Raw genomic sequence first — 24,866 nt, forward strand, 5'->3', positions numbered from 1 at the left:
AAAATCTGGGCTGATTTATTTTTACATAACATCATGCTGTCCCCGCAGCCCTAACAAAATCACATACTGAGTAATAATGCCTTCAATCCAAATGGAACAAGGCAAAGACATTTTGTATCTCAGTCTTCCACCAAGAGTTGATTCTGCAGTCCCAGAGCATTCCTGGGTAAAAATGCTGCAACTTCACTTGAAAACAGTTTAAGTTTTATCTTCTTAACAACTAGATATCTAGACCATCAACAATAGATGTAAAACCTGGAATGAACTGCAATTACTGAGAGCTAGTTTGAGCATTGATTAATTAAATGAAACTGAGCTCGGGTGTTATTCTACACAAAGCCAACAGAGAGATTAACAACTGGGGAAAGCACAGGGGTACTGGGAGCATGCAGTGGAAGGCCTATTTAGTTCAAAGTGGTACTAGGTGTTCTCTAAATTATTCAGAGCTTGTTGGCCTCCCATTCAGCTAATTTGCAATTATAACTCACATCAAACAAGGCACTAAGCACTCGCTCCTTTTCTGTTCTGTAGGCAACTATCTCAGCCTTTAAGTGTATGAAAAAGCTTGCAGTGCTAATCAAAGATGACTTTGTGAAAGACAAATGCAATTCCAGGCTTAAACTTGAACTCCTAACACTAAAGATAAATGGAGTAAGTAAGTGGAATTGCCAAGGAGGGAGCAACAACCCTGTTTTATTAGGAGATAATGTCATGAATTTAAATGGCTTCCCAAGCTGTCTGTCTTCTTTAAGTTTGTTGATTTTGACAGAGCCCACTTGATCCATGCCCACTTGAATAAGACAGCGACTTTTGCATTGGAGATATCTATGCACCAATTAGCATATGTTAATCTCAAGTGTCAAACAATACATAGACTGTTGCAAGTGGTTGCATAGCCTGGATGAGAGAATTACATCCTTTTGCTCCTTGTGCATCAGCACAGTTATAGTATTTAAGTGAGCTGTTGAGGTGAGACTGGCTCTTTGGTCTGAGTTCAAAAGAAAATCATTTATAATTAAAAATAGGTGAACAGAAAAGCAAAATAAAACTAACCAGGTTTGCAGCATCTATAATTCTTCATCAAATAAAAGACTGGGTTCAGTAATCCACTATTAAAGCACAATATTATAAGAGTATAACTTGTGCTCTTTTCAACACTCTCCTCTCCTCCACACTATGGTTTTTCCTGTGGAACAGATTTATGTGTAATAGGGCTAATACATTTCAGGGTCAACAGAGATGCCCACTTTCCTTATTTATTCACTGTTATTCAACACTTTGCCATATAACTTTCCTTCAGTGGCATAACTAAGGCAGGCGAATGGGGCAACTGTTCTGGGTGCTGACTCGGGGATAGGGATGTGAAAAAAGCAGTTGCTGCCAGCAGCTGTACAATCTCGATTGTGATCATGCAGCAACCAGTTGTTAACAATGCCATCCACTCACACCAAGCCAAGGTACAGATATTCACTTTGTATCACAAGAATCACTGTCCTCCTGGTAGAAACCAAAAGGATATATATGGTCAGGCTTTTTCTCCCAGGGTAAATATGACCACTCCCGGAGAAAAATAACCCTGTGAGACTCTCCAGCCATGGGGCTAGAGGAACATCTGTACAGTTTGGCTCCTGGGCTACTTTACTACTGGAATAATTTTTTTCCACTAAAAATTAATTTCTGTACACAGCATAAAGCTTGGAGCTTGTTGTAAGACATAAGCCCCTCCCATAGGCTGACTTTCAAGGTTTTGTATATAAGGAAGAAAGTTTTGAAGCATACTTATCATATTCAGACAAGCTCCCCTTTAGATCCAGAAGTTTATCCAACACAGTGGGTGCATCAACACAAGACACTGACTGAGCAGTAGTCAAAAATACTTCACAGTAGCACATCACAGCATGGACAGTGCTAATATGCTACTGCGCAGTGCCATTAGGTTACTGCACAGTAGCATCACCTAAAAAACATTAGCTGGTACTACTGCACAGTAACTCTGGTTAGTGTGCATCTATTGAGTACTTGCTTACTATACAACTATTATATTATCCTATACAAGTACTAAATAAATGCGCAGTAAGGGCTGTGCAGTAGTGCTCATGTAGACGTGCTCAGTGTCTCTTAAAAGATGTTTAAATATAATTTACTTCACTTCCTAACAAGATGACTTACCGCAGGGACTTTTGCATAATTGTGTCCAAACATGGATTCCTCATATGGTGGGATGTTCACATTTTCTGGGGGTTTGCAAAGACATCTCCCTGGAGGCCCTGGAAGTCCTCTTTCCCCTTTTGGTCCTATTGCTAATTGTCCTAGGAAGCAAAATATGAGGCTTTCTTTGTTACATATTTACTGTACAAAATGCAAACATAGCCTCAGAGGGGGAAAAGCTGAATGTTGAGTCACTCAAAAATACATCCGTGTGCCATCAGCTGCTGCATGTCCTTACCTCCCCGACAGTTTCCTGGGTATTGAGGGAACTCGTTATTTTGCAGTTTAAGGATGCATGCCTTAACAGTACATGCAATGATGTCATTACAGAATGGGCATTTAGGAACTCAAATGGCTGGTTTGGTATTAGCAAAACTGAGATATATTTTTTCTATGGACACAGATGACCCTTTAAAAAGAAAGCTCAAGCTCCCGTTTGCTTTTCCAGCAGGTGAAGACATCTCTGCAGTTTACTAATTTCCAGCTGAATCTATCCTGGGAGGTTTCATCTTGGGCGATATCCCAAATAATAGCTATCAGCTCAAAGGAGACTGCTTCCAAGGCTCCAAAGATCCATGCCCACTGAATTAGGCAAAAGGAGACAATGGGAAACATGAAAAAAGGAAGCTGAACAGCTTTCCCCAGTTGTTACTGGTTTCCAGCTGGCTTTTGCTTTTGTTAAATTTTTGGCCTTTTTATGCTTCCATCATACATTTAAGAGGGGAAAAACACTGATTGGTAATATGTACTAGCGCCTCTTTGTATTACAGCTCTCATATTGCCACATGGGTTAGCTTGCTTCCTTGCCTAGGGCTTGTATGCATTTGTGTTCCTGATTTACAGTTTTCAGCAACAAAGAACTCCCCAGACCTTAGCCTTTTATCTCTGCACCACATACAGAGGCATCTATCTGCAGCATGCCCAGAGACAGAGAGAGGGGACTTTTTTCACTCCTCTTTTCCTACATAGATTACCCCTCCTCCCATCAGATCTTATTGTAGCAACAAGTATCTGTTTTGTTTTGTTATTTACAGAGTGGTGCAGGGCAAGCCTATACCAGCTGGCTAGGAAAAGCAATCTGGCACTGTAAGCCCAAACACTGAGGAGACAGAGAGGAAGAGGGCTCCAGTCATGACAACTCTATAAATCCTCCCAGGCTCCCATGCAGCTCTTCCTCTTCCTCAAGTCCATGTGCACAATTAACCAGGGTCTTCAACGAACTTTATAATGACATAATCTTATTTTGTTTAAAATTATCAACCATAATGAATGGAGGATGGTACAAAACCCCAATAACAAACAATTATGGAATAGCATGCCCATAAAGGAAGTCTTCTACTCTCCCACAGGATCTACTGGGTAAACAAACCAAACTTCATGGAATTTTCTCTAGTGATATCTATTTAACGGGGTTATAGTAGATAGGACAAGTAAGGGGTGAGGTGAGAGATGAGTGGTCCTTCTTACCTGACACTGATGATCCTGGTGGACCAGGCTGACCTGAAGGACCAGGCCTGCCAGGTGGACCCATCATTCCAGTGGGTCCAGTGTCTCCCTTTTCTCCCTATCATAGAAAAAGGGGCCATTAATTTGTTAAACTATGAATGACAGAGCAAGTTAGTCCCACCTGCATTTAAAAAATGGCAATCTATCCCTTCTCCACTCCCCCTGCCCAAATAAGCATTCACCAGTGAGAACATATATATTTTATACATAGGCACCATGCATGGAGACACGAGGGCAAGAAAATGGGTTTGGATCTAAATTGGGATTCTGCTTTGAACTAAAACACAAAAATGGTTCCAACTTTCTTAGTAGGTCTGCTCCCTGTAAAGTGAAAGCCACATCTTTGACTTTCACTCAGGCACTGTTGAAAATTTGACCCACAGGCTGCATGGCATCTGCCTATTTGTTCTTACTGCCTTTAGTCAGTATTAGCTATCACTATCATAAAGACACAAGTCACCCCTAGAAGTTGTTGCTCCCCATTCCAAAAATAAAGAGAAATTACAGATAAAAAAATAGATAAAAAACAAATTGTTTAGGGGTACTAGATTCTACTAGAAATGTCCTAGAATCTGATATGATGGAACTTATTTATAACTACAGTATGTATTTATCTTTTTTCATAAAGTACCAGAGGTTTAGATTTTTTTCTCTCTCAAAACAGTTTATCAAATTAATTCAGAATGTTAATGTTGTATCAGATGCAAGTGATTTGACCTTGATGCAAGAAAACACACAATTTAGCATGGTAGATTACATTATAACCACTTGCTTTTAATCCCAAAGGCGGTGAATTCCACAAGGATGGTGCAACTCTAGGGTAACATGCATGCAAGGGAAAATGCTGAACCGCTGTATGTCTAGTTTCAGGGTAATGAAGAGCTGACATAGTTACATATACTAAAATAATTGTGTGTTACATAATATGCTGTATTCTGCAAATAGCTTTAAATGTCAATTGCGCTATGTCAACTGAGCCTGGTTATTTGTAGCCAGGAACCCTGAAGAATTACTTTTAATACTTTACCTTCTTAACTCCTGTAAAGTAAGTTCTGTATCACCAATGCATCCATGTGAATATCCATAATTTGGGTCAATAATTACTCACATTATAGCACAAGTGTACGAAAGAACAACACCAGAATCAGAAGTGTGGGAGCACCCAAGAAACTGTGTGGGAGACTTCCCTTTCCTACACAAATGAAAGCCCAGCAGGGGAAATTCAATGTTACAGTATGAATCCTTGAGAATTGCTTGATTTCCTTGTGTAATGTGTGGTGTGAGTGATCACCTGGCATTCTGCAGCATGAGTCAGATGGATCAAACATTCTCATTACAATGTCTTTTGCTTTGGCCCCTTTCTCCTGCACTTGCAAAGGATATTCCCTAAACAATATTTACCCTTCCCAGCAGCAGGCACCAACCTTTCTAGAAAAGCTTTTTTCTGAGTAATATTATCTACTCGTGGCTGATGTAAGACATTCCTCCTTGTCAACATCGCAATCCTAAACTGGCTACTTAATGTCAATTTCCAGGCTACAAAGCTTGAGGAACAGGCCTTTTATCTCAATTTGGGAGCTGTGAGGCTGGGACTTGAGTTTCATTGTCTACCTCTACTTTCAGAATGGATTTGCCCTGGAGACTCAGTGGAGAGTTGAAGAAGTCAACGAGATAATCCAGTCTGATCTCAGAATGGAAGTGGAAGTAACACCTTCTTAATTTAGCTGCTATTCTATACCGGGATGTCAGCTGGAGCTGGAGACAGGAAATGGCTCCATGGAGGTGAAAACGTCTCTGTTTAACAAACAGCCTTTTAAATACAGTATTTTAGATTTCCCATTTAACAGTCCTGTTTGTAACATCCAGAGCAGCAAAAAATAAATCAATAAAAAGTAATAGCCTATTGATCAAATAAAAACAGAAACCCAATTTACAAACCTAGGTTCAAAGGGTTAGAGTTCAAACTGCCATTTAGGATTGGATCCCAAATGACCTTTAATACTTCTGATTAGGTATTTGCTTAAAATGTAGGTGCCCTGCCTACCTGCCTATTTGACAGAGTGAATAGGGAGATTAGTAGAGAGGTGCCTGCGACTACCCTGTCGGGTTGTTGGGTCAAGAGGTTTATCTACACCCCTAATTGTTGTCTATAGATGCTAGACACAGAGCAGGGAGGCACTTCCATTTCACTGGGATCCAGAGAGTGGATCAACGAAAAGTGCCTACCTGAACCAGGACAACAAACTGACAGCAGCACTGACCTCAAGACAGCAGCCTTCATCTCCCACCTTCAAGTCACTTGAGAATTGCCACTGGAGGAAAAAAACCCCACACTGTAGTTGTGATTACAGCATTTTCCCAGGAAGTGAGAGATTTGGTTTAAACTCATCTGGGGCTCAGTGTGGGCATAAGTGTGTCTCAGTATGGGCAAACTCATCTGGGGCTCAGTGTGGGCATAAGGGTCTGTTCACAAGGATCATATTGCAGTATCAGTCTAAAATGGTAGCGGATGCATACTTTGTGCTTAAAATGTGGCACAGACAGAAAACAGATTGCAGAATGCGATAATCAAATCCATTAAAGTTGAAGGAAGCTATTTTTCCAATGCATACAAGCAATTCTTGCTGAGTTGAGGAGATATGACTCTTAGCACTCATGAGTCAAGCAGACCAGTATTTAATTTTATCTCATGAGTCAACTCCTTCAGCCCCACATCAGTTTTTTGTGCACTTCCCTGAACTCCTCCAATCTGTCAATGTATTTCTGGCCTGTGGTGCCTGGAGCTGAGAGCGACATTCTGCATGGGGTAACCTTGCCAGACCCATATTGTCAGGGATTATCACCTCTCTGTTTCCTGAGGTGGCACCTCTACGTCCATGACCCAGAGCCCCCCTATTCTTTCAGCATCATTGCTTTCTAGGTTTCTACCCCTTCCTAACTGTTTGCCTGTTGTATCTTTTCCCATGTATGCATTTGATCTTTTGCCTGCACATATATCCGAGTTTGTGATTCTTTGTTTTTAGTTGTTAGAATTATTTTGGCAAGAGCTGTAACATGGACATAATTTATTCATATGTTCGGTCTCCACCCTACTATAGTGTCACTATACAAAGCTGCCTCATGCAACTCCTTCAAGTACTATGCCAGACTCATCCCCGAGCCAAAACACTGCCATTTAGTATTACCCACTGTTTACAGTCCCAGTGAACTTAATCCAAGCAGCAGTGCTTCAAAGGGATGAAGAGAAAGGTGTATCAAGATTAAAAATGGAGTCTTGGCCCTGCTGCCTTCCTAGATGTTTCCTCAAGGAGAAAATGGGATAGAAAATGACCACACCACAGAAAATGAACTGATGATGGATGTCAGGAATGCCCTGAAGATGCACAGGAGTGGGATGCAGAGGACCAGATGCTAGAGCCTGATTTACCCTTCCAGTTGCTCATTCTCTTGCCCTGAAGAATCTAACACTACCTCTCCTCGCAGCACTAGTCACAAAAAATGTAATGGGGAACATGGCTAGTGTTCCCCATCATCAGCTATAGAGCCTGGAAGGAGATCATAGTAGTCGCTAACATCTGGTCCTCTGCTTCCCACTCCTGTTCATCTTCAGGGCAACCCTGACATCTATCATCACGCTGTATAGCCACAGCTGGCATAACAGCCACTTTAACTAGTGAGTCAGATGGCTACAAATCGGAGCAGCAATCATTCCCCCTAAGTCAGCATCAGAACCAGGGATCCACAAAGGTTTTGCAAAAACACTATTGCTGCCAATGCTTTGGGACATGGCCTGAACTAAAGCAACTCTGTCAGCCTTGAATTGGTTGTGGAGTAATCATAGGGGCCTCCTTGCTGCCAGCTCTGACATGGAATTAACAATTATAACAAAAGAGTGGCACTCGCCAAGTGAGAGCTGCATGCCCTTTCGCCAGGCTCCCGCTGGCTAAGAGGGGAAACCAAAGCCCTCTCGGAAGTTCTGCTCAAACAATGTATTACCAGTCTAGGAACACATATGATATTTTTCCTCACACAATATGCTTCAGGATAAAATATTCACTTTGGATGCTTGCAGGCTTTAAAAAAAAAAAGGTGCTTTATTTTAAACTGGGCATGTTCCTATGCCAAGACCCACACATGCCCAAAAGAGGCAGCACATTACTTCAACCCGGCTTGCCCAACATTTGTAAGATCAGGCGCTTTAGTGGGGCTTTTTGGGCACTTTTATTTATTAGCTGATTGAATCAGCTTTAGCTGAAAGCACCAAAAAGCCACGCTGAAGCACCTATCTTTACAGATGCTACAGAGCCGGGTTTTAGTAATGCGCTGCTGCTTCCAGTAAGTGGGTTTTTTGTAGGTTTTTTTAACATCTGCAGACAGCCCTTGTTTTTAAGCAGAAGGAAGAAAAAAGATCTTTTTCTGTACTAAGTAACTAAGTAGCAGCAGCTAAGGAGCCAAGCCTGTTCATTGTTCTGTGCCCTCTGCATTGTGTACAGACCTTACTTTTAGTTCCCCTGGTAACCAGCAGACACTTCTCTTACTATATTTCATGCATATAATGCACAGTCCAATTTCCAGCAACTGATTTTTGAAAAAAAGGTGGGTGTTATACATGGTGCATTTCAATGCTATGCAGCCTGAGATCTGAATACTGAATGTATATATGCTTTGAGCACTCAAATGATATAGTCTGCAAACCCACACATACCTACATATATTCAAAATCATTCCATTTCCATGTATGCAAAGCTGAAAGAATCAACTCAATACAGAGGAATGCAAAGACACAGAATTAGAATCATAGAGTCACAGAAAATTAGGTTTGAAAGGGACCTCACGAGGTGATCTAGTCCAACCCTCTGCTCAGAGCAGGACCATCCACAACTAGATCATCCCAGCCAAAGCTTTGTCTAGCTGGGTTTTGAAAACCTCCAAGGATGGAGCTTCGACCACCTCTCTGGGTAACCTGTTCCAGGGTTTTACTACCCTCCTAGTGAGAAAATTCCTCCTTATATCTAACCTAAACTTCCCTTGCTGCAACTTGAGACCATTGCTCCTTGTTCTGTCATCTGCCACTACTGAGAACACTCTGGCTCCATCCTCTTTCAAACCCCATTCAGGTAGTTGAAGGCTGCTATTAAGTCTCTTTTCAGTCTCCTCTTCTCTAGCCAAATAAACTCAATTCCCTCAGTCTTTCCTCATAAGTCGTGTCCCCCAGCCCCTGAACTGTTTTCATTGCCCTCCGCTGGACTGTCTCCAATTTGTCCACATCCCTTCTGTAGTGAGGGGCCCAAAACTGAACACAGTACTCTAGATGTGGCCTCACCAGTGCTAAATAGAGGGGAAGAATCACTTCCCTTGATCTACTGACAACACACCTATCAATACAGTCAAGGATGCCATTTGCCTTCTTGGCAACAAGGGCACACTGCTGGCTCAAATTCAGGTCCTTTTCTGCAGAGCTGCTGCCCAGCCAGTCAGCCCCCAGCCTGGCCACCAGCATGGGATTGTTCCATCCTAAGTGCAGGACTTTGCACTTGTCCTTGTTGCACCTCATGAGATTCCTTTTGGCCCAATTGTCCAATTTGTCTAAGTCACTCTGAATCCTAGCCCTACCCTCCAGCATATCTACTACTCCCTCCAGCTTGGTGTCATCAGAAAACTTGCTGAGGGTGCACACTATTCCATCTTCCAGGTCATTGATGAAGACATTGAACAAAACTGGCCCCAGGACCAACCCCTGAGACACTTCACTTGATACCAGCTGCCAACTAGACATTGAGCTATTGATTCCCTTTACTGCTCTCTGAGCCTGATGCTCCAGCCAGTTTTCTTACAGTCCATTCATCTGGCCTGTACTTCCTTAGCTTGCCTGCAATGATGCTGAAGGAGACTGTATCAAAAGCCTTGTTAAAATCAAGGTACAGGTTTCCCTTGCTTTATGCTGTACATACGTTCCTGAAAAACAGCACATAACTCGAATTCACGTAAAGGGCGCCTTACTTTACAATATAACAAATAGGGAAACTTCCAAGACCTCGACTGTACCGGCCCCCAGACCTATTTCTACCACTTTTACAAGACAATTTTGGTACTCAACAACAGCAGACAGTACACAGAAGCACAGGGTGGTGGTGAATGTTACCATAATGGGGATGGCAACTACAGAAATGTGTGTTGCAGACAACGAGCAAGGAGCACAGATCCACACAGGAGACTATATTTTGGTCCATGTCACTCCCATAATGCACTGCACAAAGCAGCTGACTGCAGGCTTCCACCACACTGATTGCATAAAAGTGAATTTACCTCACATATAATGAATTTTTGGTATAAAAAGGCTCAGCATAAGAGTGAATTTGCACATACAAAACCCACCTAAAGCGAGGGAAACGTGTACACCACATCCACCAGTCTCCCTGAATCCACAGAGCCAGTCATCTTGTCATAAAAGGCAATCAGGTTGGTCAGGCATGACTTGCCCCTGGTGAATCCATGCTGACTATTCCTAATCACCTTCTTCTCCTCCAAGTGCTTAGAAATGGATTCCCTGAGGACCTGCTCCATGATTTTTCCAGGGACTGATGTGAGGCTGACTGATCTGTAGTTCCCTGGATACTCCTTTTTCTCCTTAAATATGAGCACTGTGCCCTTTTCTAATCATCCAGGATCTCTTCTAATTGTCATGAATTTTCAAAGATGAAGGTCAATGACTCTACAATCACCTCAGTCAACTCCCTCAGTACCCTTGGATGCATCCCATGGACTTGTACAGATCCAGTTTTTCTAGGTAGTCCCTAACCTGTTCTTTTACTACTGAGGTCTGCTCACCTTCTCTCCAAACTGTGCTGCCCTGTGCAGTAGTCTGGGAGCTGACCTTCCCCATGAACTCCAAGGCAAAAAAGTCATTGAGCACTTCAGCCTTTTCTGCATCCTCTGTCACAAGGTTGCCTCCTCCATTTTGCAGGGGACCCACAGTTTCCCTGATCCCCCTCTTGCTACCAACATACTTGTAGAAACCCTTTTTGTTACCCTTCATATCCTTTACTAGATGAAACTCCAATTACGCTTTAACCTTCCTGACTTCAACCCTGCATGCCCAAGCAATGTTCTTATATTCTTCTTTGACCTGGAAAGGAATCCTTCTTCTTCGAAGAACATCCATGATCAAAGAAGTCAAAGCACTGCTGGTGACACCACCTGCACAGAGGTGTTGATCTGCAGGATCCACCTGCTCCTGCCCAGGCCCTTTCCCTTGACTGGAAGGATCGACAAGAACACAACCTGAGCCCCAAGGCCCACCACCCTTGCACTCAGAGCACTGTAGTCACTTTTGATGTGCTCAGGGTCTCCCCTGGCAGTATCATTGGTGCCCACATGGATTAGCATCATGGGGTAGTAGTCAGAGGGCTGGAGGAGACTCAGTAATTCCTCTATGACCTCTCAGATCTGGGCTCCAGACAAGCAGAAGACCTCCCAAGACAATGTATCAGGTCAGCAGATGGAGATGGCTCCCTCAGTCCCCTGCAGAAGGGAGTCTCCAACCACCAGCACTCGTCACTTCTTTTTTGTGGCAGTCATCTTGATCCTTCCCACCTTGATGAAGTCTGGCCTGTCTTCCTCCACCAATGGACCATGCTCCTCTCTCTCGGCTGCTAGGGCTGCATATCTGTTCTCCAGACGAGCCACTTAAGGTGGGGGTGAAGATCTCTGCTTGCTGCCAGAAGTCACAAGCCTCCAGCTTCCATTTTTTCCAGCTCATAGATTGAATAGATTTCATAGACATTAGACCTGGAAGGAACCTCCTAAAATCATTGGGTCCAGCCCCTTGGAAGTCAGCTAGGGTCAAAGGATCCCAGCAAGATAAGCATCCAGAACCTCTTGGGTGTCTACATCCTCTCTCTTCTTTAGTGCTGCATCTGGCATTTCTTTCTCCACGGTCCTGGAGGTCCCCTCCAGCAATGAAACTCCACAATGAATGCCTCATGGCAGAGGATGCTTCGGAGTCTCACCACCTCCTCCTGTAGTTCTCTTGCCTGTTCCCTGTGAGACACCACCACGAGGCACCATTTGCATAGCAGGCACTCTCTGACCTGGCCATCACAGGAAGGAACCTGCAAGTCACAGTCTCCACAGCGCCAAACCTGGACCTGGGTGGAAGCCTCGATGGTGAGCAGTCCTGCCTGGACAGAAACCTCACAGGTGCAAGCAGAGTCAGTGGCTTTGGCAGTGTGACATCAAATTCATTGCAATCACATCAATCACAGAAAACTAGGAAAGAGAAAGCATTGGGGTCCTACCTGTTTGCCTCTTTTTCCTGGCCTTCCAATAGGTCCTCTGTGCCCTGGAGTACCACACTCTCCCTTTGGACCCATTTCTCCCTGGGCAAAAGCAGAAGGGAAAGGAAGTAGGACTTAACTACAGAAACAATGCATTCAATCAGACAGGCACCTACACATGCATCTACTACACAGCAGGGCTGATTAATGCTATTACTGTCTATGAAAGTTGACACAACTCTGTCCTAAGATAATTCCATTGCTATTGTAAAATATGTGTCTAGTGCAAGATTATAACTACACATCTAAGAAAATATTTAAGAAATAAATTGTCTTATTTTTTTAATACAAAAGTTCTCTGCAAGGTCCTTTGTGGAAAGAAGAAGCCAGGTGAGGAATTTAAAAGTAGGCTATCAGTCTCAGGGTTTTCCAGACAGTACAACTAACAATCATCTCTCTGCCCCATAGGAACTCTTCATATTTGCTGCAAGGAGCCACATGTAATAACACCTCCATCAACAAGAAAGGTGACCAACTCTGTTAGCCCTCTCAGAAGCAACCAACGTTTTCTTAACCTGGTTTCCCAGGCAGGATGTGATTATGTCATATATATCAGCCTTCATTTAAGGATTCTGCCTATAAAACAATGTAGAAATCCAGAGGATAAATGTTTGTCTAGTTAACGATTAACAGAGGTATCAAAACTGGCTGGGTTTAGCCCTGCTGTGTAACAGAAATGTTAATGAACTTGCAAACAGGAATCCAAAATATTAAAGTGGGGCATGAATCTGAGCAAGCAAATATACCTGAAAAGAAAAACTACCAAAACAAAAGCAACACCAGAAAACTCTACTGATTCAAAACCTGAAGTCTTCACCAAAGCTGGAGAGGCTGCAGGATTTGGTCCAATGTATGCCAAATATTGGTCACCTGATTAAAATTAATCTCTCAATTCTTTGTCCCTCTGTAACGAAGAAACAGATTTCTAGGAAAAAGATGTTTTTGAAAACATTCACTGAACCTATGTTGATGCTTGATCACATTTCTGAGGAGACGCTATAGCGTGCTTACTTACTTTCTGCCCCAGCATCCCAGGGAAGCCCATGTCACCCTGAAACATGAATGACAAAAGTAATCAAAACCATGTTAAGTGATCTAAGAGAGAGCAGTATTAGTTCTGGTTCTGAAGTGATCTAAGCCAGTAAATATAGTGCTTTCTTTTACTGAGCAAAAGCATCCAAGCAATTTATACAGGACCAGTTTCACTATGAAAGGTTCACAGGGCCATATCAGCCAAAAGATCTTGAGTAGGGATCTACCTAAGTTAAGACAAAGGGTTTTTTATGGCCTGCTTTGCAGCAGACACAGGCAATTTTGCAGGCATTTTGCAATGGCCCTGCCCCTTTCCACTGATTGACAGAGGGTGCTATCACTCAGTCTATGTCACTACTGGTTTTTTGCCCCACCATTCACACACCACTACTGCTTTTTTTTTGGTTGATTTTCCAGGAAATTGTGGTCAATGCCCATTATGGTGATTGCAGACAGCACTGTTATTCATGCTTTTCACAAAACTGCGATTTAAGTATGTCCCTAATCATGAGGAATCCCTGGAGAGTCTAGACTGCTGCTCTGGCCAAGGTGACCAGGGCTGTGTGCATCTCATTTATCAGCCAGTACAGGGATCTCTAGAATCTCAACACACCACAGTACGCTCATGCTGTTCCTATCAGCCTGATATGGAAGAGGATTTTTCACTGGTTAGCTAAAATTTAAATCAGCTGTGCATCTGAAGGCATTCACATGAACTCTGTTCTGTAGCAGTAGGTCTATCCCTGCATAGGGCAAGGAATGATTAGTTACTTTTAAGCCTTGTCCTGACAGCTAGTGTTTCTTGTGGTGAGCACAGACTGTCCCTGGGCTTAGGGTTAGACGCCTGCAAATATTTTACTTTGGAGTGCCTGGAAATCCCTTTCTGATCATGGCATTTTGGCATTTACTTAGGAGGGATTTGCACTCTGTAGAGAGGGGAATTTAACTTTATTGTAAAAATGCCATGTGGCTAAATCTCAGGGGTTTTCATTGTAATTTAGTATCAATTAGTAATACCATTTTGAGAGGCTTTCAGACTGGATTATGACCACTCAGGTTTAATTTTTAAACCACTGTGAAATCAAAAAAGGTACCTTTTCTCCTCTGACGCCTTTGTCACCCCGGTCTCCTCTGGATCCCTGAAGGAAATCATGGCAGAAATAAAGGGTTAATTATTCCCATTTCAAAAGCAAACAAAATTTTGATTGTCATGAAACATCAGTCAGGACCATGCAGTGCACACTGATCCATATTTGGCAGATAGCAGATTATATCTCTACTGCCCTACTTAAAACTTCTCATACCATTAATTTCTATATTACAGCAGCAATTAAAGTAGAGCTGGTAAGAAAAAAGGGACATGTTTGCAGGAAATTGTTCTTGAAAAAGTAAGTCCTTTTTTGATTATAAATGTTTTATACTCAAGGTTTTTTTCAAACCCAGGCTCCAACCAAAGAGAGAAGCCTGCTGTTTAAGGCAATGTATGTCCTGTATTAAGATACACTGGTAAGAGGCACTGTAATAAGAGACTATCTTTGCCACATGGAACTAGCAGTCTAAATCAGGACTCTGAAATTCACCACCCTTCCACCCCGCAAGGCCACAAAAGGGCTGCAGGGTCCCTTGTGGGCTAGTTCTTGACTGCAGGTCTTGTAAACTGGATGTGGCAGCTGGAAGAGCAGCAGCAGCAAACTAAATGCTGCCTGCCCCTGCCACACATGCTCAACGGGGCTCCATGCTCTGGATTTCAGCAGTGGGACCTGACCCCACTCATCCTGCCCTCTGGGACTCCTGCATGCCACAAAACTCAGTTCCATGAATTACTTCCAGGCCACGGGCCATATATTTGACACCACTGACTTAGACCAGACAGACAAAGTTCCTCATTTCTGTGGATGGGGAGCAGAGATGAAATGACTACATTAATTCAGAAGAGGTAGAAAAAATGAGCCTGTTCTTTGGCATCCCAGGCAAAACCAAAAGACCATCCTATTTCTCTGTATTAGTTTCAATTATTTTCTTACATTCATAGACCCTTCGCATTTCATTGCATCAGCATTTTCATGTGTTCCTGGTCCATAACACATTCCTGCAATTATTTGGTTTCTCTTATTGCTTCCAATTGTTACGTTACCCATGATATAGTAGTATAGCACTGACCTTTTCTCCTCTGGTTCCAGGATAACCCTACAAGGGAACAAGAGACATTCTAATGCTTCACATTTTCTAGTTCTTCTGAGAAACAATTCATATCTTGCAGATTTAAACACCAGGAAAAAGATTAAAATACAAATGATTAGTCATATATCAAATTCTTTGCAGCTTGTAAGAGAACATTGAAAAAGCATACACATGATTATACATGTTAAAAGCAAGATATTTCAGCCTATGAGCCAGCATGAAAAAGCTAGGTAACAAACACACTACTCATGTTTGAAAATGCTTTAAAATTAGAACATCAGAAAGCAAATAGAATTATGGCTGTAATGAAATCTCATTCAGTCTCTACAAGAAATGATCCCAAGCAATTTTAGAAATAATTCTCCCCACCTCCTTTTTTACTATCCTACATGACAAACATAAAGATAAGTCCCTAAAATACATTTTAGTTGGCTTCCAATGTGAAGATGACTAGGGTTCTCAGTTTCTTTTCCTTAAGAATATGTATCCAATGACTTCATCTTTTGTGCTTCAGCTTTGAGTAAAGTAGTAATTACATATTTTTTTTTAGTCTTTTTACATTTTATGTTATAAACTTTCTTATTCAGAAGCCATGTGATAAATAATGATATACACAGTGAACTATTTCCTTTTATCTACTATTACACCCATCAGCAAATGGTTGTAGCAGAGGACTGAAATTATTTTCATAAACTTACAAAAGGTGGGAAAATACTGCAGGTAGTGCTACAGACTCCTTTAGGAACTCCAGTGGGATTAGTTATATGAACTTTGCTTTTTAAATTAACCTCTTTTTCATTATATTAATTTGCATCAAAGCATTAAAATGAGCATCTAGGAAAGTAGCCAGTCCCTGCCGTATTGCATAACCTTTTTAGCTTCAAGGAAAACATCTAATCTTTCTGGCCATATTTAAAAAAAATCTTTACAAACACTTTCTAATGAATTCACGAGGGAAGCAGCTGTCAGCAGGATGTTAGAAAGTGGTGTCTGAAAATGCAGCAGCTGGGTTAACAAACCTTGAAGCCCATTGGTCCTCTTGTACCCGGTAATCCCATCACACCCAAATCTCCCTTTTCACCCTATGGGGGGTCAATAAAGAGAGTTATTGATGGTGACTCTTGAAAGATGTCATATATTTGAACAGCGGCATGTTCAGTGTTTGTGTTAAATGCATGATGTGCCTGTCTTCTACAACTCTCAAAGCAGTGTTAGTACAGTTAAGTCTAAGTTCTATACTAGCAGCCTATACTGCATAAAAGTCTCCAGAGGTTGGCTCATTTCTTCTATTAGTATCTCCTGGGCCCTGTTTCTCTTCCTATGTGACACGTTTCAGCATTCCCTGACATGTAGGCAATTATCAGTGCACTTTTGATTCCATGGTGTTTACTGTCACAACCTAATGTGCCTTACTTACACCACTTCCGTGAGTTGCAATGACTGACGCTGGAGTCTGCTGGGATCTTCTTGATTGCAATTAATATATTAGTGTCCTGATTATGTTTATATTAGGTCTGAGAAATCAATCACCCTGCAGTGTTGCCTGTCAGCTTCTGATTCCTCACAAGGCTTTGTAGCAACTTTTCTGGCTGTTGTCAGCTAAGATATTGACCTGAGAAAAGTAAGCCACAGGGTCTATGCAGAATTGCAGCAGCAGCAGTCCTGGTAAGCAGATTTTTGTCTTTTGTATTTATTTGTTTGTTTATTTTTGCTCCCTGAAGAAGGAAGCTGCTTGGCCTTCATAGCCCTAGTGGTGAGCAAGATTTTCTTGCTGGCTGCAGCCTAGGCAAGAGTTGATGGAAGGGAAGAGGAGACTTGGCGATACTAAATGGAAGAGAAGAGATGTGAAGGACAGTGGAAACCTGGAAGAAGATTAATAGTGAAGGAAAAAGACAGGAAACCTGGAAGTGGGGAAGAGAGAGAGAAAGCTGTCCAAAGGGGGTCTGAAGAAAGAAGACCTGGAAGTATGTCCGTGGGAAAGGAGAGGCACTGATTAAAATAATGGTAATAGTGAAGATGAGATACCAGAAAGGGAAGGGTAGCCTACGCTAAAAAAAATAGGATTTATGAATGGTAATGGAAAAATGAACCAGGTTTTCATTTTTAAATACATTATCTCTCTTCACATCTCATATTGTGGAAGAACAAGACTTCAGTTCTCATTGCTTTCAGGTGTCATTATTGCCCTGTTCTTGTTCCATATGGAGTTATGACCCTTTTATTACTAATGCAGCTCAAGGTCAGAAAAGCCTCAATACAAACATTACCATGTTCAGTAGTATGGTGTTCCTTGTCTAACTTTCATTTATAAGCAGTTTTAGGAAGCCTTTATCATCTGCTGTCCAGCTGTGGCTTGAAATCAGAAACATTCCACTGTCATCATGCAGTCCCTCCTTTAACAAAGAGAAACTGAAGGGCCTAAGATGCTTATAAAAAAAGCATTTTTTTAATAGGAAATATTACATGCAATGCTTTTGCCTGATTACGTATTGGATTTAATGTATATAGCAATCTTGGAATGAATAAAAACATTTCCTAAAATATAGTGCATGTTCCTCTGCTATAGTGAACAGCCGTGCATAAGGGAGTACTCAGTAGGGGACTACTCTACAGCTTTTCTAAAAAGAACAGTAATAAAATAACTACTTTGTTATTGCAAACTCAAAGCCAGTCCTGTTATTTCTTCTGTACTTTACTATCAGTAGTCAGTATCATGAAGACCAGTAACATTAGCAAACCATGGTGACGTATGATGAGCAAAACATTTATTATGACTGACTGGGCAAGACTGGATAGTACACAACTGATCAGTGTATACATAAGTATTTGTCCCTGTTCATGAACATCATCCATCATCCTCATCCTCATGATAATAATGCTTTAGTTAAGAACTCTAGAACCAGCTCCTCAGCTGATGAAAATGCATATATTTACAGTGGGCATACATGTATAAAGTATACAAGAATTGCATGCAGCGTGTACAAAGAAAAGGATAAACAAATGATCATAGAAGGGAGAAAAAAGCAGTTCTGATACACTGGTTCTTGTGACATTATGCAGACCTATAGTACCATATTTGCTCGAATATAAGATGATCCTGAATATAAGACAACCCCCAATAATTAGATTTTATATATGGAAAATGTATGCATTTATTACAATTTTCCAGGTATAGAATCTAATTATTGAAGATTTGCCTTAAATTTGTCCCTGTCCCACTTGTATAGCATGAAAAGTAAATCTGGGAGCCCCCTTGCCCTCTGCCTCCCCCAGTATCTTCCCCCTGCAACCCTTTCCACCCCTCCTTACTGTCAGACCTTGCTCTCCCTAAGCACATGGAAGTGAGGAGCAAATTTGAAAACACTGATCTTGAAACAAACATATTGGTAGTAATTTGCATATAGTACCTATAAACTTACTCCATCCTTAATTGCTGCATTTTACCTTTTTTGAACCTGCTACAAGTTTTAGCAGAGGTATTCCATAAACACTTTTAAGCAGCACTTTTGTACCTATGTATATATATTACAAACTGTGTGTGACAGTAGTCCAAAACCAAAAGGCTCATGATTTATCATATGATTAATTGGTCTGGGCCACAGCAGCCAACAACATTTCAAGCCAGGTTGACCCCACAGCTGAGCGCTGCTCTGTATGTGTGTGTACTCCAGATATCCCTCATAATAGATCCATCTGCTAATTAGCCCTCATGTATGACTGGAACCCAGGTGTTCTTGTCTCAGGTCCTGGGATCCTCCAAAAAATTATATGCAGATGATATGCAACCTGCTCTGGCTCTACCTCCTGGAGTATGCGGACACACTAATAGTATGTGACGGGCTGAGAGAGGGGGTGACAAAGGGATTCTGAGTTAAATGTTTGAGGCCCTGGTTGTTAATGTTTGCCAGATATTTAAGGCTGGTGAAGAAACAGGAATAATAGGAAATGGGAAAGAAAGATGCAGCCCAACTGAGGAATGAAGAGGAAGTCGAAATGTATACAACATAGTGGTTCACCATGACTTAAAAAAAGAGTCAGCGTTGAGGGGGACTGCACTCAGTGAACACTACCATAAATCTTATTCAGACCAGCATGTTTGTACAACATGGGCCTTATGTTTTATAGTCATGATCAGTGTTGGCTGCATTTAATCATCTTCATAACTGGTTTCCCTTACCAAGCACATGGTGCTTTTGGCAGCAGTTTAATGATAGGCAATATATTTTATGAGGTTTCCCAGTATGCAAATATAAGACAACAGGGAAAAAAGCCCTCATCTTGTACTCAGGTAAATATGGTAAATGGTAAGTCTCCTTTTACTTGTATTTGGCAATTTAACCTGTTATAATTCCTGAAGACCTTGAAGATTTTGCCCCGTTCACTATACAAACTCAATGTGGTAAAAGTGTTTAAATCTTACCTTAGGTCCTATTGGCCCAGGCCATCCAATTGGTCCTGGCATTCCAGGGACACCTGGAGGACCTGGTCTACCCTTAAAAGGAAATGATCGAGTATTGTGTTATGACAGATTTAACATTGTTCCACCACAAAAAGCTCCATCACATTGAAGATGCATGGAAAAGAATTTTCTGAGACCAGTACATTATCTTCCAGAAAGAAGGTGATTCATTATTTTGGGTTTTTTAAATCCAAAAGGGTTTTTTTAATCAATATGCTTTTTTTTCATTCTCATGGGGGGGGGGAAGCTTGGACTCTCAGAAACACAGGGATATGCTGATTCAGATAGGCAGTTCAGCAATAGAAGAAATCTATATGCAATGTAAAATGTTTATGTTTAAAAGCAGAATCAAATTCTTTCAGTTCACTGTAAGTTGGAAGTAACTCCTTGTAGTTACATCAATATTGTATGCACTCAGTATACTGTGAAAATAGAATCAGACATTATATTCACTAACATGCATCCCTATAGATTCCTTTAACTTCTTTTTCAAATATTAGTCTAATAAATACTATAAGTAATAAGTAATAATTATTCTCCTCCTTCCTAAGAGCTGTAGAACCATCTCCTCAGCTGGTATAAATCAAGATAACTCCACTGATTTATGAGGAGTTGGCTTTAGACAACTGGTAAAGACAACAGGGGTGAAAAGTTACCCTCAAAATAAACGAGTCAACTTGCATAGAAATCAATAGAAGTTGTACCGTGGATTTGGACCCATTTCTCTTTGGTACCTGTTTTTTTAAAATCAGAAGAGTAAGCATTCCAGTGTCTAAGATGCTCAGCCCCATTTTCATGTACGCCGACAAATGACTATCTCTGAAGTAGTACTGTTCTGGACACTCAGATCTACATAGGTAATTTATCTCTCCTCTGTTTGTCATTTGCAATCTAAATAAATAATAATCATAATTAGCTTATACGTTCACATGGTTTTGAATGAATTTGAATTGCTGATTTGTGCTTAGTGTTAAAATGTTATCTCTTTTTCTGGTGACTGACTTATCCTCTGCATAGCTCTGATTTCATCCTGCAGAGGATCTTTTGGCTTCTTTTGAAAATTAATTACATTAAATGAAAGCACTTAGCCATAGAGATGAAATATTTCGTAACAAGACACACAGGGGCACATTCTTTTGGCAATACATCATGGCTCATATGTCACCAAGTATGAGAGTGTAGTCAGCATATTGTGTGGTGCCAGAACCCCTCAACTGTAGTTCTTAATGATTATTTCTTTTTCACTGTTACATTCATTTAACTGAGCACAGGTTTTACAGAGTGGCCAACATAGACTTATATTCTACTGTGGATCAGTTAGGATTTTAGTTTTGATATGGAAGGGGTTTTTTTTATGCTTAGGTCCTAAAAACTACTCTCACTGGATATAAAGATCTAGCTGAGGTTACCCTCCACTCTTTTTTAACACATTCCAGAGACGTATATCTTACCATCCATTTTTATGTAGTATATGAAAGGACTCCAACAGGATTTCAGTGCATGGAATGATGGCAGGGTATGACCCAAGTTCCCATACTGCACACGTCTGCTACCAGTGTAGGCATGGACATGGGCATGGGTTAACCTCCAGCTTTATTTAAATAGATGTTATTTAGCTATTTGTTGGGTTTATTCCTAACAGCTGCTGCATAGCAATTATAATACTGGTGCCTAAGAAAGCACTGTAGTTCATACCTTTCTTCCTGGTCTGCCAATCTCCCCCTGTCAATGAAAGAAACATATTAGGAGTGCAGATGCCACATGAAGCATAGCAGATACATTTTGTGTTGGATGCATCTGTGTATCCATGACTTTGTTTTATAAGCTAAACTGGGCAGGATGCACGTAACAGAAAAATGGCCTCCTCACTGAGGGCATGGGCCCCAGTTGAACAGTCTTTTCTTCTGCAGTAAAGCATCTAAACATGTTTACCTTTAGGTATGTATTTCAATGTCTTGTTGAATATGTACGGATTTAAGCAGGCACTTAGGCATTTTGCTAAGCCACAAAGTTTAATATACAAACAGAATGTTCTACCCAAATTGACATACATATTAGTATGCTGCATATGGTGGCTGTGTTTCCCATTCCCTCCCATGTGCTATAAATTTCCCAAGTTACTACACAACAGAGGTTCATTGAATCTAAGTGGGACCTGTGCTCCTCAGCTGCTTAAGGGCTTTGGATAATCCCATCCACCAACCAGCTTTTCCTAAAATATTTTGTAAATATGGAAAACAGTATCATGAAAGCTGTATAGCATATCCACAATGAGATGGAATAGTTAGAGATGAAACCTTAAATCATAGCCTGGGAACTAATCTAGTGCTTCCAACTATGGCTAAAGTAAACTCCTGACTATCCAAAAAGCATCCCTTACATCAAAACAAGATCCAGAGCACTCATCCCTTCCACACCACACACACACCAATGCTGAAACATCTACTTACTTTTTCTCCTTTTGGTCCCATTATACCAGGAATTCCTTGGGGGCCCTAGGCAGAACATTGAAAGATGTAAAATTATATTTAGAATATAGATATCACAATTGGCTGTTTCCCTTCCCTTTTGCTCTGCCCATTTGTCAATATATACAGTTGTCAATATATATTTGCTCATATAGTAACAGAGCGGTGCACAACCTTTTTGCCCTGTGGGCCGGATGGGCAATGTTCAGTCTGTCCAGGGGGCAGATCTAGCTGGAGGGCCTGATCCAGCACACAGAGGGTGTCAGGCAGCAGCTTGGCCCAGATCCAACTATGAAGGGAGGGAGGCTGTTGCCCAGCCCCAACACGGCCCTGTGGGGAGAGGGGGCGTTGCTCAGTCCAGTATGGCAGAGAGGAAGGGGCATGGTCTAACCCTGATCCAGCTGCACAGGGGAGGGGAGCATGGCCTTGCCCCAGTCAAGCTCTGCAGGCCTTGGGAATTTGGCAGCAGGGGAGGAGTGGCAATATTAATTGCCACTGCTACCCCATCACCAAATTTCCTGGCCCATGGGGAGCGCTGTGGGCCAGATTTGGATATGGGCTAGGGATTGAGCACCCCTGTTCACAGAGCAACAGCACAGGATGAGGGAATTATTTTCCTTTCTGAATACTACTAAACCAGGTTGGATTTTGAACCCTGAGTCAGAAAACTTCTAAAAAACAAAGTTTGGACTTTAGCATGTAGCAGATGGCAGCTATGCAAAAATAGGATAAAGGATCTCATAAGCCTGTATAGTAAGAGACACTTACCCCAGAGCATAAATTACTAACTTCAGTGCCCATGTGTCTCAGATAAAATCTGTACAATCCAAAATGCAATGTAAACTAAACAATGCTGAATTAATTGGATTCTATCTTGATTTGCAAACCACTGTAAGTTACACCATTGAATGCAATGACGTTATTATTACATAGAAACAATGGAGTAATTTTAGATTTACAATGCTGTAACTCAGATTGTAAATTAGCCACCCATGTGTAGATCTGAGGTAAAATGTAAAATGAATAAGTAAAACTCAGCTCCACCCCTGCAGAAAGCCATTTTGTTTGATCCACGTCAAGGTCATGCAAGTTGCAAAGAAAAAAAAAGTTTTGGAGCTACCACCTTAGCGGGTTTTTTTACCAGTATTTCCTTTTCATGTGCCAGCAGCTGAAATGATACTGCCCAGAGAATTTCCACTCTAAGCTTTGGAGCCATGAGCCCATTATAAAATACATTCCTGTGGTTTATAATTAAAAAAGCCAGGGGACAAGCTTCTCAGTTTCTCCTGCATATGATCTTGATAAGACCTGCTGGTTAAATAGTTTTCACGTGTCCTTGGAAAAAAGAAAATAATCCGAAAACATTGCTGTATTAATATTCTTTTGTCACTGGACTTTGGAGATCATCTCCTTCCTCATTATTGCTCTTTTAGTTAAATAAAGAATTGATATCAAGAGGATAACAATTTGATTCTTTACAGACTGTTGTTAGACAGACATTACTGTGTTTCATACGTATTACCACTTCATAAATCCTCTGTGTCATATATAACAGCTTACATAAAACACTGCTGAATGCAGTGGAGGAGCACCAGGATCTTCTCCACGACACTAATCTCTACACCCCACAAAAACTGTCTGCCTCACCACAGCTTTCAGCAAAGATATGACAGGAGGATGCCATATTATGGTCTCACAGTGTAAGACTTGATTAATTTTACAATATGTATTACAGAATATTTACTAGTATATTATGAAGTGGTAATTGTCACACTCTTGAACAAAGCTCATATTTCAATGTACTCTCTTTGCTTTAAAAATTCTGTTTGGGAACTTTTCAAATTTGTAATTTTCAGTGATCCCTAGTAAGTCTCCTAAGGCACTACCTGTCTATCATGTTGTGCCCACTGCTTCCCACTCTACCACCTTCCCGAAGCACTCAGAGCAGTTCTCTAGAGCAGGGGTGACAAAACCCACCTGGACCTGCAGTGGACTGAGCAGTGTGTGGGTCAATTCAGACCTGGGGCAGCACTGGGGGCTGGATGATGGGGCACAGGCCACATCTTTGACACCTCTGCTCTGGAGAGAGATTGGGTAGACAGCTGAACATTTTTGCCTAGTTCCTACTATTTCTGGTTGGCAAACAGCTTTATAGACAGAGAAATAGATCTATTATCATATTAATTCCTAGAGCTCTTGATGTTCTGGTAGAAAACAGCAGATATCAATATAAAAAAAACCTAATCAAAATAAATTGTAGAATTGAAATATTGGGATTTAAATTGGTGTTGCATGATTCAAGGTTTTACACTAGTTTAAAGCGGATGAAAACGGTGTGCTAACATGAGATTTTACTTGAAGGACATAAGGCAGGGGTCAGCAACCCCCGGCACTTGTGCCAAGCATGGCACATGAGGCCATTTTGCTTGGCACACCACTGCCAGCCTGGGCTCTAGGCAGCTGCTGCCAGCCACGAAACCCGGGCTGCTCCCAGCAGGCAGCTGCAAGCAGCCCGGGCTTTGTGGTTGGCCGCAGCTACCCAGAGCCTGGACCGGCTGCAGCCAGGAGGCTGCAAACATCTACTCTGGGCTCTGGCATCAGCTCCATACTGGCGGGTGCATGCGTGCCTTGGAGCAGACAGTGTAGGAGGGTCCTGAGGCAGTGCAACCCCGGCCT

General features: G+C 41.6%; 1 protein-coding gene across 3 annotated transcripts in view; it reads right to left on the bottom strand.

Annotated features, from left to right (window-relative positions):
• COLQ (collagen like tail subunit of asymmetric acetylcholinesterase) overlaps nt 1-24,866 on the bottom strand; it is an 82,673-nt gene that overhangs the window by 15,042 nt on the left and 42,765 nt on the right. For 2 of the 3 annotated variants that reach the window (XR_002101197.1, XM_019535451.1), the window contains exons 4-13: nt 22,173-22,217; nt 21,418-21,444; nt 19,684-19,755; nt 16,283-16,345; nt 15,243-15,269; nt 14,177-14,221; nt 13,066-13,101; nt 12,012-12,092; nt 3,676-3,772; nt 2,170-2,309 (exon numbers count right to left, since the gene is read on the bottom strand). Coding sequence is in view for 2 of the 3 variants with exons in the window: in XM_019535451.1 (XP_019390996.1) it covers nt 2,170-2,309; nt 3,676-3,772; nt 12,012-12,092; nt 13,066-13,101; nt 14,177-14,221; nt 15,243-15,269; nt 16,283-16,345; nt 19,684-19,755; nt 21,418-21,444; nt 22,173-22,217 (633 nt within the window). In the remaining variant the exon portion in view is untranslated. The remainder of the gene's footprint in view (nt 1-2,169; nt 2,310-3,675; nt 3,773-12,011; nt 12,093-13,065; nt 13,102-14,176; nt 14,222-15,242; nt 15,270-16,282; nt 16,346-19,683; nt 19,756-21,417; nt 21,445-22,172; nt 22,218-24,866) is intronic. The other variant, XM_019535458.1, reaches the window with a different exon arrangement.

The sequence above is a fragment of the Crocodylus porosus genome, unplaced genomic scaffold (genome assembly GCF_001723895.1).
Source record: "Crocodylus porosus isolate Cpor-Errol unplaced genomic scaffold, CroPor_comp1, whole genome shotgun sequence".
NCBI classification, from domain to species: Eukaryota; Metazoa; Chordata; order Crocodylia; family Crocodylidae; genus Crocodylus; species Crocodylus porosus.